Source organism: Geotrypetes seraphini, chromosome 6 (genome assembly GCF_902459505.1).
Source record: "Geotrypetes seraphini chromosome 6, aGeoSer1.1, whole genome shotgun sequence".
NCBI classification, from domain to species: Eukaryota; Metazoa; Chordata; class Amphibia; order Gymnophiona; family Dermophiidae; genus Geotrypetes; species Geotrypetes seraphini.
Genome location: NC_047089.1, coordinates 176,920,148 through 176,938,545, shown reverse-complemented (window position 1 = coordinate 176,938,545; position 18,398 = coordinate 176,920,148). Strand labels below are relative to the sequence as shown.

At 40.7% G+C, this 18,398-nt stretch overlaps 1 protein-coding gene across 4 annotated transcripts in view; it reads right to left on the bottom strand.

Moving 5' to 3' along the window:
- NLGN4X (neuroligin 4 X-linked) overlaps positions 1-18,398 on the bottom strand; it is a 423,295-nt gene that overhangs the window by 224,620 nt on the left and 180,277 nt on the right. For 3 of the 4 annotated variants that reach the window (XM_033949828.1, XM_033949830.1, XM_033949829.1), the window contains 2 exons: positions 15,892-15,951; positions 945-1,097 (listed from right to left, as the gene is read on the bottom strand). In XM_033949828.1, coding sequence (XP_033805719.1) covers positions 945-1,097; positions 15,892-15,951 — 213 coding nt within the window. The remainder of the gene's footprint in view (positions 1-944; positions 1,098-15,891; positions 15,952-18,398) is intronic. The other variant, XM_033949831.1, reaches the window with a different exon arrangement.

The following is an 18,398-nucleotide window of genomic DNA, read 5'->3' as shown; positions in this document are numbered from 1 at the left end:
ACGCACATTTGAAGTGGATCCTGGGGATTACTGGGAGCCAATGGAGCTTAGACACAGTGGTGAGACGCGATCAAATTTGCTTTTCGCGAAAACAAGCTTAGCTGCGGCGTTCTGAATCCGCTGAAGTCTGTGGAGGCTTTTCTTGGTTAGGCTGAGGTAGATAGAATTGCAATAATCCAATCTTATATATTACAATTATAAGAAAGCGTACCTAAATGGTTAATTATAAGAAAGCACAATAAATTGAGAAGATACTTCCAACACTAGGGAATGACTACCTATAAAATATTACTACAAATACAAATCCAGAAAATCCTATGTATGAGAACTTAAGACACAATTTTACTGTAACAGCATTTTGCATTACGATATTTGGATCACATAATCATAACAAAGCCTTGACATAATCATCATTTCCTACTAAATGAAACAAGCTTTCTTCTGTTGTTGCTCTTTCTCCATTACACAGGCCTATTTTCTGTTGAAATGGTCCACAGATACATGCCAGAAGCAGAGATCTTTACACAACATTTGTGATTCATTCACAATCGCTTAAGCCAAAGACTTGTGGGGGGGGGGGGCAAAGAAAGATTTAATTTGTATTTAAGTAAAGCCGTGGAGAAGTCACATGGATATCGTGAACAGTTATAGATACTGTGGGGAACACAACACCTCTTTTATTGCTGCTTCACTTTGAAAACTGTCAGCAAAACTGAAAATGAAGATCCTGAAATGAATACGGAAATTTATAGTTTGGCACTGGAATTGCATTCTTTCTTTTTCTGAAAGAAAACATGCACATGCTCTTTTAAGAGCTACAGTTGATCAATTGCATTCAGCAATAAACATCTCCATTCAATGAATTAACATAATGAAAGGCCATCTATAACCACAATACACCAACAACATTTTTTTTTTTTTTTTAGAAAATGTGCATTACTTACCTAAAACCCCTAGCCTGTAGTTGAGAGTTATAACGATGACATTCCCATAGCTTGCCAAAATACTGCCATCAATCATGTTACCAGTGCCTTCCATGTATGATCCACCATGAATATAGACCATAACTGGTTTCTTATTGTTCTGATCATGAATGTCTAAAAAAAAGGAAATACAACAGAATATTAAAACTTTTCAGTGTATAAGAAATCTTAGCCCACCCAGTATTCCATTTTTTTTTCTATTTGAGCTAGTTTGATCTCAATTTATTTTCATCCTTTGCCCTTCATTCTTGAATTTTTTTGTAACTGGTTGGTATAAATAGAATAACATAAAAAGAAAAAAAAAATGTTTAAAAAATGTCTATTCTGTTTTAAATCAAAGCAGATAACAGTAAAAACATACAAATTCAAATATAACACTTACAGGAAACACACATACACATATAGCACCTGAGAATCAGTTATAAAGACTACATTATCAATATCTTTTCTACAACACCATCAAATATCTAAAAGTTCTTAACCTAGGGTTCCTTTTATCAAGCTGCGCTAGCAGTTTAACGCACATTAAACCGCCGGCCGCGCTAGCCGCTAACGCCTGCCTTGAGCAGGTGGTAGTTTTTTGGCCAGCGCGGGGGTTAGCGCATGATTAAAAATTGCACGCGCTAGAGCGGCTTGATAAAAGGAGCCCCTAGTTAATAAAAAGCCTGAACAAAAATGTGTATCTTTAATATCTTCTTAAAGTTCATTTTATCACCACATGACCGTATGACTCCTGATAATAAATTCCACATCCGTGGTCCTGCTATAGAAATTGCTGATGTCCATGTGTTCATATAATGCACTCCACTCACTGCCACTGATTCCAATTTCATCGCTCCCTCTGTTCATAAAGCACGGTCTGGTGTATATTTCTGCAATTTCCGAATCACATACCATGGCGCTTCCCCATAGATTACATGATAAATATTCATCAAAATTTTGTAATCTATACAGTATGAAATTGGAAGTTCATGTATTACTTAATACAATGACTACACGATAAAGAATCCACTTCCCTTGTACTATATTTCTGGATTGTGGTATTGGCCATTCATTCAGTGAGTGTATATTGTTCATTCTTCACTGAATTGTACATAAATGACTCAGCTCATCATAAAATATTTTATTTACTAGTCTACTCTGACAATAGCAAAGTAAAATTTTATAAACACAGGTTGGCAAAAACAAACAAAAAAAAATGAATGAGAAAGGAAAGCACTAATTTACAAGGAATATTATGTATTATGAATAGTGCTCTAAAAAATCTCTCTAAATGCAATGACACCATCCAGTGCCAGGGTAGAGTGAAGGCATTTTGCCTAACTATAAGTTTAGTGATTATATTCACCCACTATCCTCCTCATTTTTTTAACCATTTCCTCAAATTAGAGCCATTTGCATGTTTAAATAGATATACCGTATTTTCACGCATATAACGCGCGCGTTATACACGATTTTACAAACCGTGCATAACCTTGCGCGTTATAAGCGTGAGCGCGTTTTACAACTTTTTTTTTTCAATCCGATCGGCATCCCCCCTGCGAACCGGCATCCTCCCCCCCCCCGCTCGCATCAACCCCCCTCCCCCGCGATCCTACATCCCCCCAGCACCAAACATCTCTTACCCGATTGGGCACCGGCACCAGCACCAATGCACAGGACGTGCCAGTGCCCGAAGATCCTCCCTCGTTGGTTTGGGCTGGGCTGGGCTGGGCTGGGCGGTGCGATGCAGGAGAGATAATCCTTCTTCCTGTGGATCCTCCCTCGTTGGTTTGGGCTGGGCTGGGCTGGGCTGGGCGGTGCGATGCAGGAGAGATAATCCTTCTTCCTGCGCCGGGCTGGACTAGGCTTTGAGCATTTGCGCATGCTCAAAGCCTTCTGGTCTTGCTCTCTCCGAGAAGAGAATCTCGGAGAGAGCGAGACCAGAAGGCTTTGAGCATGCACAAATGCTCAAAGCCTAGTCCAGCCCGGCGCAGGAAGAAGGATTATCTCTCCTGCATCGCACCGCCCAGCCCAGCCCAGCCCAAACCAACGAGGGAGGATCCGCAGGAAGAAGGATTATCTCTCCTGCATCGCACCGCCCAGCCCAGCCCAGCCCAAACCAACGAGGGAGGATCTTCGGGCACTGGCACGTCCTGTGCATTGGTGCTGGTGCCGGTGCCCAATCGGGTAAGAGATGTTTGGTGCTGGGGGGGATGTAGGATCGCGGGGGATGGGGGGTGACGCGAGCGAGGGGGGAGGATGCAAGTTCGCAGGGGGGATGCCGGATCGGATTGAAAAAAAAAGTTGTAAAACGCGGGTAAGCGAGCGGGGGGGGAGGATGCCGGTTCGGAGTAAGCGGGAGGAGGTTTTAGCATGCGCGGTATACGCGTGTGCGCGCTATATTAAATTTTTTAAACATAAATTTGTGTTCCCCGCGCGCTATACCCGTGTGCGCGTTTTACACGGGTGCGCGTTATATGCGTGAAAATACGGTAATACTGTCATTTATGTGTGTACGTGTATATTTATATGCTTAAATGTCAGGCACATGCCTAATCACTATTCTGAAATTATGTACCAAAATGACTTAGGGGAAAATTCTATATAAAGAGCACCTAAAGTCAGATGCCGATCTTAAATCGTAAAAAATAAAAACTAATTGGGAGACTGGCACCTTTCTTCTTAAGTGTGATTCTACAAAAGATAGTTGCTTATCGCATGGCATTTACTGGTGCCTAGCAGTAAAGTGTGTTTAGGGGTGGAGAGTGACTTAGGCACTGCTAAGCGCAATTCTGTAAAGAACTTGGGCACCTGAAATATAGGCCTTTAAAACCCTGGCCTACATTACACAATACCTAAGTTTTCAGTTAGTCACCACTAAGCATGATTCTGTAATGGGCACCTAAGAGTGATTGATATGCGATAGGCATCAATTATAGAATCTGTCTCTTATTGTGTAATTTCAAGGGAAATTTTTACAGGGGAAGGGAATGGGCATGCCATAAGCATGGCTACTGTTTATATGGGCAGCTTACTGAATACAGTAAGTTGTGTGTATGTACAGTATGCCACAGGCATGCACACCCATTTATGCCAACCACAGACCTGGCGTAAATGTGCACATCTATATTTAGGTGCATTAATGTAAGTGTTTGTTATAGAATAGGCTTGCAGCCCATGAAAATTTGGTGCCTACATTTTGTTATGCAACACCCTCCAATCTGTATAGCCAAGTGATTTAATTTATGCGTACAAAAAAGTAGACCTATATTAAACCATTCAACTATACATTTTCCTTGTAATTCTATATATGGCACTCAAAATTATGCATTAAAATTTGAGTGGTTGTCCAATTTATGCATGTAATTTAATCGACCAACAAGCCGCCAATTAATGTCAATAATTGGCACTTGTAATCAATTATTGGGGCTAATTGAAGACAATTGGAATTTACATGCTCGTCTTTCTAGTTAGTATCGCTGCTTGGCTGGCCTAGACCTTCTCTCCGATGTCAGAATAAACATCTGGGGAAAGACTGGTAGGCTGGAGGCATGCAATCACTGCACATGCCTGGCCCTTCCCTTTCCAGAGTTGTGGCAGTAGCAGGGGATAATTAGATGGAGCTGGTGGATGGCAGGGGTGGCAGTGGACCGGGGGAGGAGGAATTGGCAGTGGGGCGGCTTGAGGGCAGGCAGGCTTCAGCACAGGTCAGCTTTGGGGGAGGGAGGGAGGAAGGATTGGGACAAAGACTAGAAGGCAGTGAGGGGGAAGGGCATGAACTCAGGACACAGAAGGAAGGGAGGGGCAATTAATAGGTGTATTAATAGGGAGGCGGGGAGGTGGAGGGGGCACAAACTCAGGACACAGAAGGAAGGGAGGGGGAATTAATAGCGAAAAGAGTAAATGTGGCCATTTTACACAAGGGAGGGAGGAAGGGGGCACTAATGTGGGCCATAGGAAGGAGGGAGGGAGGGAATAGAAAGGAACAATTGTTGGACCTGAGTGTGTGAATGAGAGGGAAAGAGATGGTGTGCACATGGGGAAAGGAAGAGGAAAATTGGGCATAGAGAGAGAGGAGTGAGCTAGAGATGCATGGGGAATAGGATAAGAGGGCGAAATGTTGGATATGGTGATGGAGAGGGAACAGAGGGATAGATTGAAGAGGATGCAAGGGGGAGGAATGTTGGGCATAGTGATGGAGGAAGAGATATGGCATGGTGTTGGAGAGGGGTGATAGAAGGAGAAATGGGCATAGGGCTGGTGGGTAGTGGTGAAAAATGCTGCACATGATCTGGGGGATAGGAGAGGAAGAAAAGTTGGACTCCTGGAGGGACAGAGAGAGAGATGGTTGAGGAATGGAATGAGGTCTGGAGGAGAGGATGCGTGCAGGAGGCAGAAATAAATAAATAAATATTGGATGCACAGTCAGAAGGAAGTGCAACCAGAGACTCATGAAATCACCAGAAAACAAAGGTAGGAAAAATGATTTTATTTTCAATTTAGTGATCAAAATGTGTCGGTTTTGAGAATTTATATCTGCTGTCTATATTTTGCACTATATTTATCTATTTTTCTATAGTTGTTACTGAGGTGACATTGCATATTTTAAAGTCATCTGCCTTGACATCTTTGAAACCCCCCCAAATAAATGATAATTAACATTTTCTCTGTGTATAGTGTGCTTTGTAGTTTTTTTTAATTTTAAGGTTACCATTATGTATTAATAAGATTATATTGTGTGTATATGAAAAATGGATGGAAGAAATTACAATTAGTATTATTATTATGGGGGTGAAGTCTGGGGTGGAGTTTGGTGGGGTACTCGGTTGGTATTTGTTAGGTTTAGGAGGTACTTGGCTTGAAAAAGTTGAGAAACACTTCTATAAAGATACACACGTACATTTTTACATGTGGATTCAAAAGCGGGGCATGGGCGGATCAGGTTTGTTTCTAGAATTTTTGTGCAGTTATAGAATATCTGCACCTAATTAGGCTCAAGGATATACACCATGTTTCAATTGGTGTAAATCCTCATGCCCAAAACTGAGTGAGGATCCTGGCACTACACATTATTCTAGAAACAGCGCCTAATTTTGAGTGCCATTATAGAATAGCACTTAGTATTTATTTTTTCATCACCCAAATTTGGGTGTCATTTACTGAATTAGCGCTTTGTAGCTGAATATCACCGCTATATGTATAGTAGCAAGCACTTTCTACATATTGTGTTCTGCCCATGTATGGTTAGCAGTTCTGAACTGGGACAAATAGCACAGTTACTTAGGGCTCCTTTTACAAAGGTGCGCTAGTGTTTTTAGCACACGCACAAGATGAGTGCGCTAGCTGAAAAATTACCGCCTGCTTTAAAGGAGGCGGTAGCGGCTAGTGCGCATGGCATTTTAGCGTTCGCTAAAACTGCTAGTGCACCTTTATAAAAGGAGCCCTTAATGTAAGGTGTTATCCGGAGACAGCAGGCAGATATTCTCATATGTGGTTGACGTCATTCAAGGAGCCTGGTATGGACAGTGAAAAGTGTACCAACACATTAGGAATTCATAAGAACATAAGAAGTTGCCTCCACTGGGTCAGACCAGAGGTCCATCGCGCCCAGCGGTCCACTCCCGCGGCGGCCCATCAGGTCTGTGACCTGTGAAATGGTTTCTGACCACTTCTATAACCTACCTCTAGTTCTATCTGTACCCCTCAATCCCCTTATCCTCCAGGAACCTATCCAAACCTTCCTTGAACCCCTATACTGTGCTCTGGCCTATCACATCCTCCGGAAGCGCGTTCCATGTGTCCACCACCCTCTGGGTAAAAAAGAACTTCCTAGCATTTGTTCTAAACCTGTCCCCTTTCAATTTCTCTGAGTGACCCCTAGTACTTGTGGTTCCCCACAGTCTGAAGAATCTATCCCTGTCTACCCTCTCTATGCCTTTTAGATTGCTCGCACTGCGCATGTATGAGTACCTTCCTGCTTGATGAGGACTCACAGTACCTCAGTTCCATAAGCAAGGTAAGAAGCCAACCCGTGGAGGTGGGTGGGATGTGAGAATATCTGCCTGCTGTGTTCGGATAGCACATATTTTGGTAAGTAACTGTGCTTTATCCTAGGACAAGCAGGCAGCATATTCTCACATGTTGGCCATTAAAAAGAAAACAAATTCTGTAGCACTGCTTGGCCAAAATGACCATCTCATCTGGAATAGGATTCTAGACAGAAGTGGAATGAGGACCAAGTGGCTGCTTTGCAAATTTCCTCAACGGAAGTGGATCGTAAGAAAGCCACTGAGGCTGCCATCGCTTGAACTTTGTGCACCGTAACACGTCCCTCGAGTTGCAATCCGGCCCGAGCATAGCAGAAAGAAAAACAAGCTACTAGCCATGAGGAAATAGCGCTCTTGGTGACAGATTGGCCTAGTCCAATGGTTCCCAACCCTGTCCTGGAGGACCACCAGGCCAACCGGGTTTTCAGGCTAGCCCTAATGAATATGCCTGAGAGATTTGCATATAATGGAAGTGACAGGCTTGCAAATCTGCTCCATACATATTCATTAGGGCTAGCCTGAAAACCCGATTGGCCTGGTGGTCCTCCAGGACATGGTTGGGAGCCACTGGCCTAGTCTGTTGGGATCAAAGGAGCTGAACAGTTGAAATGAAGTCCTGTGTGGTTTAGTCCTGTGCAGATAGTACACTAAAGGCTCCTTTTACTCAATGCTGGTGTTAGTGTCTAGCAAGCGCAGCAATGCAGCGCATGCTAAGCGTGTGCTAAAACCGCTGGCTCAGCTTAGTAAAAGGAGCCCTTACAGACCAATGTATGAAGAGCTGCTTCTCCAGGATGAGAATAAGGCTTTGGAAAGAAGACTGGAAGTACAATAGATTGATGCAGATGAAACTCCATGACAATTTTTTTTCTTAAATCTAGAAACCAGAGGTTTATCATTGATAAGAGTATGGGAAGCACTAATAGCACTAAGGTGAACTCTGACTGAAATGGTATTGAGGCCAGAAGTGGAAAGATGGAGAAGGTAATCAGAAATGAAGGCAGTAAAGATAAAGAGAACACCACTTTGTTGAAAGCAATTGCTGGGTAGATGGTTTTCTGGATGCAGCAATAATAGCTTGAATAGGATCAGAAAGATCAAATATGTTGTAGTTACACCGAAAGGTACCAAGCTGTCAAGTGTAAAGACTACAGATTGGGATGTAACAAGGATCCGTGACTCTGACTGAGTAGAAATGGAAAGACCTGTAGTGAAATTGGATCCTCAACAGTCAGCTGAAGTAGAAGGGAGAAGCAAGGTTGACTGAGCCACTGAGGAGCTATCAGGATCATGGTGGCTGATTCTTTCTTGAGTTTGATCAAGGTCTTCAGAATGAGTGGGATTGGTGGAAATGCATATAGTAATTTGTTCATCCAATCCCGAATGAATGCATCAGCCTTGAGATGTTATGAAGAGTATTGTCTAGAGCAAAACTGAGGCAGCTTGTGACTGAAGGGAGATGCAAACCGGTCTATATGAGGAATTCCCCCAAACTGGAAAATGTGATGGAGTACTCTGGAGTTGAGGGTCCACTCATGTGACCAGAGGAATCTGCTGAGCTTATCGGCCAGGATATTCTGTTTCCTTTGAACATATATAATCTTTAGAAATACGTTGCAAGGAATGGTCCAAATCCAAATGCATTGGGCTTCTTGACAAAGGCGGAGAGAGCCCGTACCGCCCTGTTTGTTGATGTAATACATCGCAACTTGGTTGTTCGTTCGAACTAGGACAACGTGATTGGACAGAGCATTTTGAAAGTGATGAGAACATTTTGAAAGGCCTTTAATTCTAGAAGGTTGATATATAATGACGCAGGTTTAAATAAGGTTTTCTCTCCTCATTTTATTCATGTTTAAGTGATTGAACAATCAATATATAAAACTTTATAATAGAAAGTATTGAGTAGGCTTTTTATACTGATTTTCAGATTGTATTAATCACAATGTAATATGGCAAGTATTATATATTATGAATCCTGAGAGAATATTGTTTTCTACTGGGGCACTAAGGGGCATTTCAAGCAACATTTGCCTGATGAGGAGTAAACATTGGATTGAGTGTGAAGTCAGGTAGGCTGAAAGGTTTGGAGGAATGAGATAAGTGTGAAATTAAAGTAATAGCAGAGCATACTAAAGAACATTAGGTGATTTATAAATGTTATTAAAAAATGTTTTAAATAAATAAATAAATATTAAAGAGCATTAGGTGACTGTGTGCATAAAGCAGTGTCTCGCAAACTTTCCGGCCAGTTGCACACTAAATCCAGTGCCCCAGCCGGAAGGCACCCGGAAGTGTGTGGACGTTGACGTGATGACATCACACACACGTGTGACATTATCACGCCAACATCCATGCATGCACGGAGGCCCATCTGGCTGTGACCCGCTTCGGTGGAGGGATCCAGGAGGTGTGGGGAGAGGAGGAGAGACGCCGGCCAGTAGGAGAGTCATTTGCGCCAGCTGAATTCCTACGGGATGTGCCTCTCGCCACGAGAGGCACATCCTGTAGGCAATCAGCCAGCGTGGATGACAGTCCGTATGCAGTAGGGTGAGGCCAGTATTGTCGGGACTGTTTGGACAGGCAGGATTTAAAAGCTCTGGTAATTTGGCTCAGTGAGCCACTAACAATGTAGCTTTCAGAATGGGTTTGGATTATTCTCCTAAGGTAATAGCAAGATCAGTAATATTTAAATGTATTGTGTTAGATAGAATTGATTATTAAGTAGTAAGGAGTTTGATAGGGTTATTTAAAATTTGGGATTTTTAACATTGTTGTGTTTGTGCATTGTAGTGGGCATCCCCTCAAGAAGAAGCCAAAAACAGCAAAACTGAAGTTGGGGGGGGGGGGGAAAGAGTCCTTGAGTTTATGTGTTACATGTTACAAAAAAGGTGTTAATGTCCAGGTGGCAAGCCAAGCCATGAAGTGAAAGAACCACTAGTTACACTATAAAGATAAGAACATTGGATAAGAGATGGTGATAAAAAGATAGTAAAAGTGTGACACGATATAGGCAGTTGGGACATTGATGTGGTTATGATGGGGGGTGAGGGGGGTGAGGGGGTAAGCCTTGTCTATCTTGTGGCATTATGCTAATGGGCCTGAGGGGGGCAGAGGTTGGCTGAAAAGTTTCTACACAGAAGCATTGATTTTCTAATGAACTCCTAATATGAATGATATCTGTTTATTAGGGATATATATTAAAGAGCACTGTAAAATAAATCATATTACAAAATGACTAACATGATATCATGAAATATCCATCATTAACAATCGCATATCTGAGTGTTTTACAATAAATTAATGCATACATTCATTTTCATTGCAGTTTCATGCCTAATAATGGATATATTAAGTTTATTTGAAAACCCACTGCTGAGTTTGAGATGAAACATTCACATAAATATTTTAGCAGCAAAACATGAAATTACATATATATTTCATATTAGCTCAGCAAGATCAGTTCATTGCCAAATTGTTAAAATAATTAATGATTTAGAAGCCCTTTAAATCTTTGTGGATTTTGGAGCAGTTACCGCAGTGGCAACTGTTGGTGTGGCTTTGTAAAAGAGGGGGTACCCCCCTTTTACAAAAACGTAGTGTGGTTTTTAGCACCGGCCACAGGGGTAGCAGCTCCAATGCTCATAGAATTCCTATGAGCATCAGAACTGTTACCACCGCAGCTGATGCTAAAAACCGCGCTTCAGTCAAATATTGTATGGAAGCAACTGGTTGAGTTTCATAAATGAGCACTTTCTAATTCAAAGGGGTGCAGTATATGCATGTAACAGGGGAGAACAAGTGCTGTAGCAGAGAGACTCCTGCCACATAACTCTGGACATGCTTTGCGAGGGAACAAAAAGTGTCTATTGTCACACCGGCCCTGCCTGTTTCCCTCAAAGGCACAGGGAATGGTTGTACTTTTAACTAATAGAAAATAGAATTGTGGTTCTGAGTCATGGGAACAAAAACAGGTTTCCCTTGGCTAACAGGTGCTACACCCCAAACACATGGGTAGCAGCCTTATCTCTTTCAGCCAAGGCTTACCTCAGCTGACAAGGGAACAGTTTAGATTATCAAGTCAAGACCTTCCTTTTCTCTCTTTTTCCTCTGGACTCTGCTCCCTCTAGGACCTCCCTGTAATAAATTGAGCCTGGGGCAGAAGTATTTATCTCTGTAAGTCCCGCCCTCTGACTCAGAAATGCTGCCAAATAAGGGCCTTCTGGGACATGAAGTTTTCACAGATTGGTCTACTGTCCCCTGCTGCCTGGGGAGGGGACAACTACAACTTTAGATAAATCCCTAAATCTTTTATAATACATTACAAACTGCACTCATAGCAACACTGAATAGCTTTGGGAATAGCTATACTAAGTTTGATTGGCTGTGGCCAGTGTACTCTTGAAAAATGATGGTGGAATTTCAAAGACGATTGACATTGCTTGTCTGGTGTCAACTGATCTTTCACAATGCCTACTCAAGTTCACACACCCATGGTCAGAAGATTTTGCACACTGCATTTGATTCCAATACTAATTGACTGAGTCAAATGATAAGCACACACTAAGGAAGAGAGAATGCTCAGATAACATAGTAACATAGTAGATGACGACAGATAAGGACCCGAATGCCCAACCTGATTCAATTTAAATTTTTTAAATTTTTTCTTCATAGCTATTTCTGGGCAAGAATCCAAAGCTCTATCCGGTACTGTGCTTGGGTTCCAACTGCTGAAATCTCCATTAAAACCTACTCCAGCCCATCTAAACTCTCCCAGCCATTGAAGCCCTCTCCAGCCCATCCTCCCCCAAACGGCCATATACAGACACAGACCATGCAAGTCTGCTCAGTACTGGCCTTAGTTCAATATTTAATATTATTTTCTGGTTCTAGATCCTATGTGTTCATCCCATGCTTCTTTGAACTCAGTCACAGTTTTCCTCTCCACCACCCCTCTCGGGAGCGCATTCCAGGCATCCACGACCCTCTCCGTAAAGTAGAATTTCCCAACATTGCTCTTGAATCTACCAACCCTCAACCTCAAATTATGTCCTCTGGTTTTACCATTTTCCTTTCTCTGGAAAAGATTTTGTTCTACGTTAATACCCTTCAAGTATTTGAACATCTGAATCATATCTCCCCTGTCCCTCCTTTCCTCTAAGGTATATGTATTCAGGGCTTCCAGTCTCTCCTCATACGTCTTCTGGCGCAAGCCTCCTATCATTTTCGTCGCCCTCTTCTGGACCGCTTCAAATCTTCTTATGTCCTTTGCCAGATACGGTCTCCAAAATTGAACACAATGCTCCAAGTGGGGCCTTACCAATGACTTGTAGAGGGGCATGAACACCTTCTTCCTTCTATTGGCTAAAGCTCTCTTTATACAGCCTAGCATCCTTCTGGTAGCAGCTACCGCCTTGTCACACTGTTTTTTCGCCTTTAGATCTTCGGACACTATCACCCCAAGGTCCAATAACATTTGAGTTTGTAATTTGGCTAACTATGGGTCTCTTTTATTAAACCACTGTAGAGCTTTTTACCATGAATTGGCAAGGTAAATGCTCCAACCATCATTTAATTCCTATGAGTGTTGGAGCATTTACCTCACTAGACCTTGATAAAAGGCTCTACCATTGCTTGATAAAAGGAACCCTAGATTTCTGTTAAATATTTCAAAATAGATCTATGCTTGAATTTTCGGGAAAGTTCCTACATACAAGATCATTTTATCTTTGTGAGATTCCTGCTCTAGTCTTCCTTTAAGCTTTAAGGCACTATGCAAAGATATAATTTATAGACAAACTTGGTACATCAGTCTTAATAGTCTTTTCTACAAGATTTATGATATATTAGGATAAGATAATTTGAAATAAGAATGTGAAATCCATTTACTAAATACAGTAGACTCACAGGCCCGGATTATGTATAGGACCTACAGCCGCCCAAAATAAACCTGATTCTGTAACCGACATCCATGTTGTAGATGCCGGTTACAGAATCGGGTTACTTTAGACACGGTCGCTATACTTTAGACATGGCCGCTATCTTCTGGAGGGGGGGGGCTACTGGCAGGAAGGGTTGAGTACCTTCCTGCTGGCGATTGTGGGTTCTGAGGGTAAGAGGGGTTGGGCACCCTCCTGCCACGATTGTCGGGGAGGGAGAAGGGAGACTGGCGGCCGTAGTCGCAGCTGCTATTCTAATTGCGGCAGGGAGATCCCTTGCCGTGATTAAGTATAGTGGCTGCATCTACTTACCATGCAGGCCAGCATTTTGCTGGCCTACATGGTATACGTCTCCCGCTCTACTAGGGAGATGCGTAGGGCTACCTAGGTTCGTCTAAGGCTACTGCCTAGCCTTAGGCGAACTTAGGCAGGCTTGCAGGTCTCCCTATGCTCCTGGAGGCGCCTTCAATATAGGCAGCCTGCCTGGGGAGCATTTTTTTTTTTTAGAAAACATGCCTCCTGATTGTCTACAGCTGCTTATGCCTACAGCTGCCTACCATCGGAACGCACTATGCAGAATCGGGGCCACAATGCCCCTTTAAAGAATTCATGTATCATATAATATAACATTTTCCTATTATAATTTTCTTCCTTTAATGTTTTTTTGTTTGATTGATTTTTAATGAAAATACTCAACAATTGATTTGATGCATTCTACCTTTGAAAAATAATTTTTATGTATACAATGGAGTTTTGGCCAAAGTCAAAGCTACACTTTTAGTTCTATTTTACTGTAAATTATCCTAGTAATGAAATCCTTCTCTGGCTTAGGTTAGAGAATGTATCAAGATGTGACTCCTAATTATATCTACTGATAATGACACCAGACTACAAGACGTTCAGAAAAGAAATAAAAACTATACTCTTCAAGAAATTCCTGAAACAGCCCTAACTTCAAACTTACCGTCCTTCTCCCCTCCCTCTTCCCACCACACAGAAACTACATAACCTACTCTTTACTTCTCTAGAAAGGACAAATGTTCTTCCATTGTAACCCTCCGTTTTTTAACTCTTTTGTAATCCGCCTTGAACTGCAAGGTAATGGCGGAATAGAAATCTCTAATGTAATGTAATGTAATGATACCAAACCAAGAAAGATGTGATAAATATGAGAAGGAATCTAATAAAGTTTAAGCAATGGTATAGATTTTGAAACTAAGGTTTAATGCTAGAAAATATAGTTTCAAAAACCCAAGGGAGCATTCAGTTTCGGGGTGAAGTTCTGTGCCTGAGTGCAATGCGGTGGTCATATCTAATGACCTTTATTGTGGCTAAACAGGTAGATAAGATGACAGCACGAGTCAGAAACATATTTGGCTATATAGGGAGAGGAATGGCTGGCAGGAAAAAGGAGGTGATATTGTCTCTGCTAAGTCTCTCGTGAGACTTCATTTGGAATACTGTATATAATTTCAGAGACCACATCTTATGATGGATATAAGCTTGTTACTAATATGTTCCCTAGTCCTTGTCATAAAGCATATAGGGGCAGACTTAAAGATCTAAACATGCATATAGTTGAGGAAAGGCAGGAAAAGTGAAATATAGTAGAGACATTAAAATATCTCCAGTGCATAGAAATGAAGTGATAGTGAAAAGGGATTCATTCAAGAGTAATTTAATGAAATAATATGAAATAATATTTTACAGAAAGGATGCTGGATGGATGAAATAGCCTCCCAGTGGAGGTAGTAGAGTCATGAATAATATCTGAATTCAAGAAGGCATGAGACAAGCACAGTGAAGCTCTAGAGGAGAGGAAGGGACTTAACTGGATAGCAGTTTGAATGTCACCATTAAGAGGGTAATTCATGAAAGGGTGTTAAGCACACATAATCATGTTAGCATGTGCTAACAGCTAAAGATGGCCATTATATTTTTATGGGCTTCTTTAGCGGTTAGCGCATGCTAACACACTTAGGGCTCCTTTTACTAAGCTGTGCTAGCGTTTTTTAGCGCACGCTTAGCGTGTGCTGCAGTGCCATTGAGCTGGCATTAGTTCTTGGTGCGTAGCACGGGGTTAGCGCGCATGGCAATGTAGCATGCGCTAAAAAAAAAGGAGTCCTTTCATGAATTTCTCCTAAGTGGTTAAATACCTAGTCTACCCAGAAAGTAGAATTGAGCAGTTGCTGTGGATGACCAGATTAGATAGGCAGCATGATCATTCTTTCATCACATTTCAAACCTTTTTCTTAGGGCTCCTTTTACCAAGGTGCGCTAGGGCTTTAACGCACCGAATAGCGCGTGCTACATTGTAGCGCGTGCTAGACCTTAACGCCAGTATTGAGCTGGCATTAGTTTTAGAAGCATTGCGCGCGGTAATTTCCTGTGTGTGCTAAAAACGCTAGGAGCCCTTAGTATCATAACAGCAAACCAGGTAAATTATTATATAATAAAATATATAGCTACAATAGTAAGAAAAACAGGAAATTACTATCCTTTTTAGAGGACAGTATCAGAAAAATGTACGGCAGTTACATTATAGAGATTCCTCTAACTAGATATGAAAAAATAATGCCAAATAGACATCTATGTTCTGTGATTCTATGTTGCATGAAAAAGGAATCAAATCAAATATAGAACAAAAACATTTTTTAAATTCCTCTGTTCTTCATATGTGGAAATAAAACATTCAGTTGCAAATAATATTTATTATGCTGCTCACATCACAAATATTTAACAATAACCTTTTCACTTATCAAACAACAGAATTACAGTCATCTATATGCAAATGTGGGTTACAAAAAAATGGAAAGACTTCCAAACTAGAAGAAAATAAAAATGCACAGTAAACAGTGCTGTTCAAGAAGGGTAAAAAAATCACGATGAAATTTTAAAAAAGTTAAGATTCATGCATCAGTGTTGAGCATAAAAAAAAAATACCTTCATCTTCCCCACGATCATTATTGGTTATATCATCTGCTTGTCTCTTTGTGTTGGCTCCTGATGGTCATAATGAAAAGAATAAAGGGAAAAAAAAGAGAATTCAAAACCAGTATGTTTGAAAAAAATCAAGAAAAAATATTTACCAGTACAAAAAGAGTATCACAAAAATATTAATTTGTAATATGGTATTTTAAGAAGAAATGCAAAATGCATATAATCAAAGACATCAAGAAAAACTAGTTGAAAATAGTAATTTTTTAAAAAAGTATGCCTTTAAAATAAGTAATTAAAGCGAGAAGTGTAAAATTATTAAACCACATAGATTTATTACTTTAAACTCAGAAACCCTCATACACATACATGAGCTGAATTGCTGGATTTTAGCAGCAAAATTGCTTAATGATGAAATTCATGAAAGAAAAAAAAATATATCTTTAAAATTATTAAATGGAAGACACAGAGAATAAATCAGAACTGTGTCTCACCCAACATCACTGAGATTTGACCATCAATATTTCTCTGAACGTAAATTTCTCTGTTAAAATATAGACTACCGCTTCAGGAGGCCCTGAAGTCAACAGTAAAACAAAGGTTGCCAAAAAAAATGTGTTCATGACATAAATTTAACCTGAGCTTATTCAGAAACAGCAGCATGAAACAGTTCTGGTTGCCTGTCAGAATGGCAGGTGGGTTTTGTGCAATAATTTAGTGAGCAATTCAATTACAAACCGTTGCCATGGTCACCCTAGCAGCACAGGATATATCACTTATTAGTAATAAGATGAAAGATACGTTAGAGAAAAACAGGTTTGAATGTTAAGATTTCATTTCACTTTTTCCTCAAGATGCTTGAAATCATTAGTAAACCAGTTTAAAATGTGTTCTAGGATAGGCAAGGATCTCACATTGCAGCTATAAACAAGTTTCAGTTCTGTTCTAAAATAAATTGCAAAAAGACATTTCTTTTTCAAAATAAATGTGAGAAGGTGACATTGAAATCTAAACTGGCCTTGTGCATTTATTATATATGCTCTTTTCAGTATTTAGCCAGCCACAGTCAGCTTTTTTTTATGCTTACAGCTGTAGGCAAAATTAGGTCCATATATGATGGTCAGTCTTAGTCAGAAATGCAGTTTGCTGAAGGGGGGGGGGGGTCTGTTGATGAGTATATTTTGGAGTTGGATCATCCGGCTCTGTGTGAACACCTCTTTGCTGCATCCTGCCCACATAACGTGTGGAAGTATTTCTGCTGAAGATAAGTTTTTGTTTCTTTCTTTGCTTTGAGTTTTTGGAGGACTTATGATATTTAGCTATTAGAGTGTACTGTATATGCTATTCATTTGCTCAACGATTTTACTCAAATAAGGAATGATATAGAATGGAGTTTTTCTAGACCAAGGATGTGCCTGCACCTTCAAAATTCTTATTGATGCTGTCTTATCCAGAGGATTAAATTCACCATGACACTGAGGTCTTTTCTCCATTTTTCTAAATATTTAAATCTGTGGCATTTCTTTCCCATTGCTATGTGGTACCTGAATGCATGATACTGTTGAAAATAATAACACTGGCATTCGCATCACTCTTCATATAAAAATCACCAAATAAAGACACATAACACTTAGTAATGGCAAAGCATGGGCTGCAGCTTTATTAAACTTATCCATCAATGAATTCATATAAATATATTTTCATACATAAATAATTCAGTGTAGCTTAACAACCATAAACCTTGGAGCTATTCGGTGTCGAACTTGCTCAACTCACAAAATTCAAACCCCTTGATGCTAATCGGTGTCGAATTAGCACAGCTCATCAAATTCATCACATTCCAGCAAATCCTACTTTCCCCAGCAAGATTTGCAGTGTCGCAGAGTAATGCTGGCCACCCAGTTCAAATGTGCGTGTGTTATTTTTAAGCTTCTCTATGGAATATTTGATCCTTTAGTCCCCTTATGTTGGAATACTTCTAGATCTTGCCGCTCGAGGATTACACAGAAATATAAACTATCGTTCCCCTCCTTTAGGGGAATCAAATCTGTCAGGAAGCTTAGTCAATCCTTTGTTTTCAAACTGGTAGAAACTTGGAACAGACTTCCTGACTCTTAGACTGATAGGTCAGCTACAACAATTTTGCAAAGTCCTAAAAACTCTGCTGTTTACACAATATCTAAATGGCTTACCTATTGAACTAACGAATTGATAGTACTTTAACATTCTCTTTTTCATGTTCTCATTTTTATGTATTCTGGTCTTTAATTATTTGTGAACCGAGTCGAGCTCTGTTACGAGATGATCCGGTATATAAACCGAAGACGAGAGACTAGACTAGTATTTTGCTAGTGTCTTGTGTAAAGTACATGTGAAAGTCAGAAGTTTTTTGCACCACTCTGCCTGTTGAAATAAGGAGTGAATTCAGAAGTCTAAGATACATGCAAAAGTGTGTGTGTGTGTGTGTGTGTAGGGGAGGGGGAGGGAAAAGAGAAGCATATATCAGGACCTTA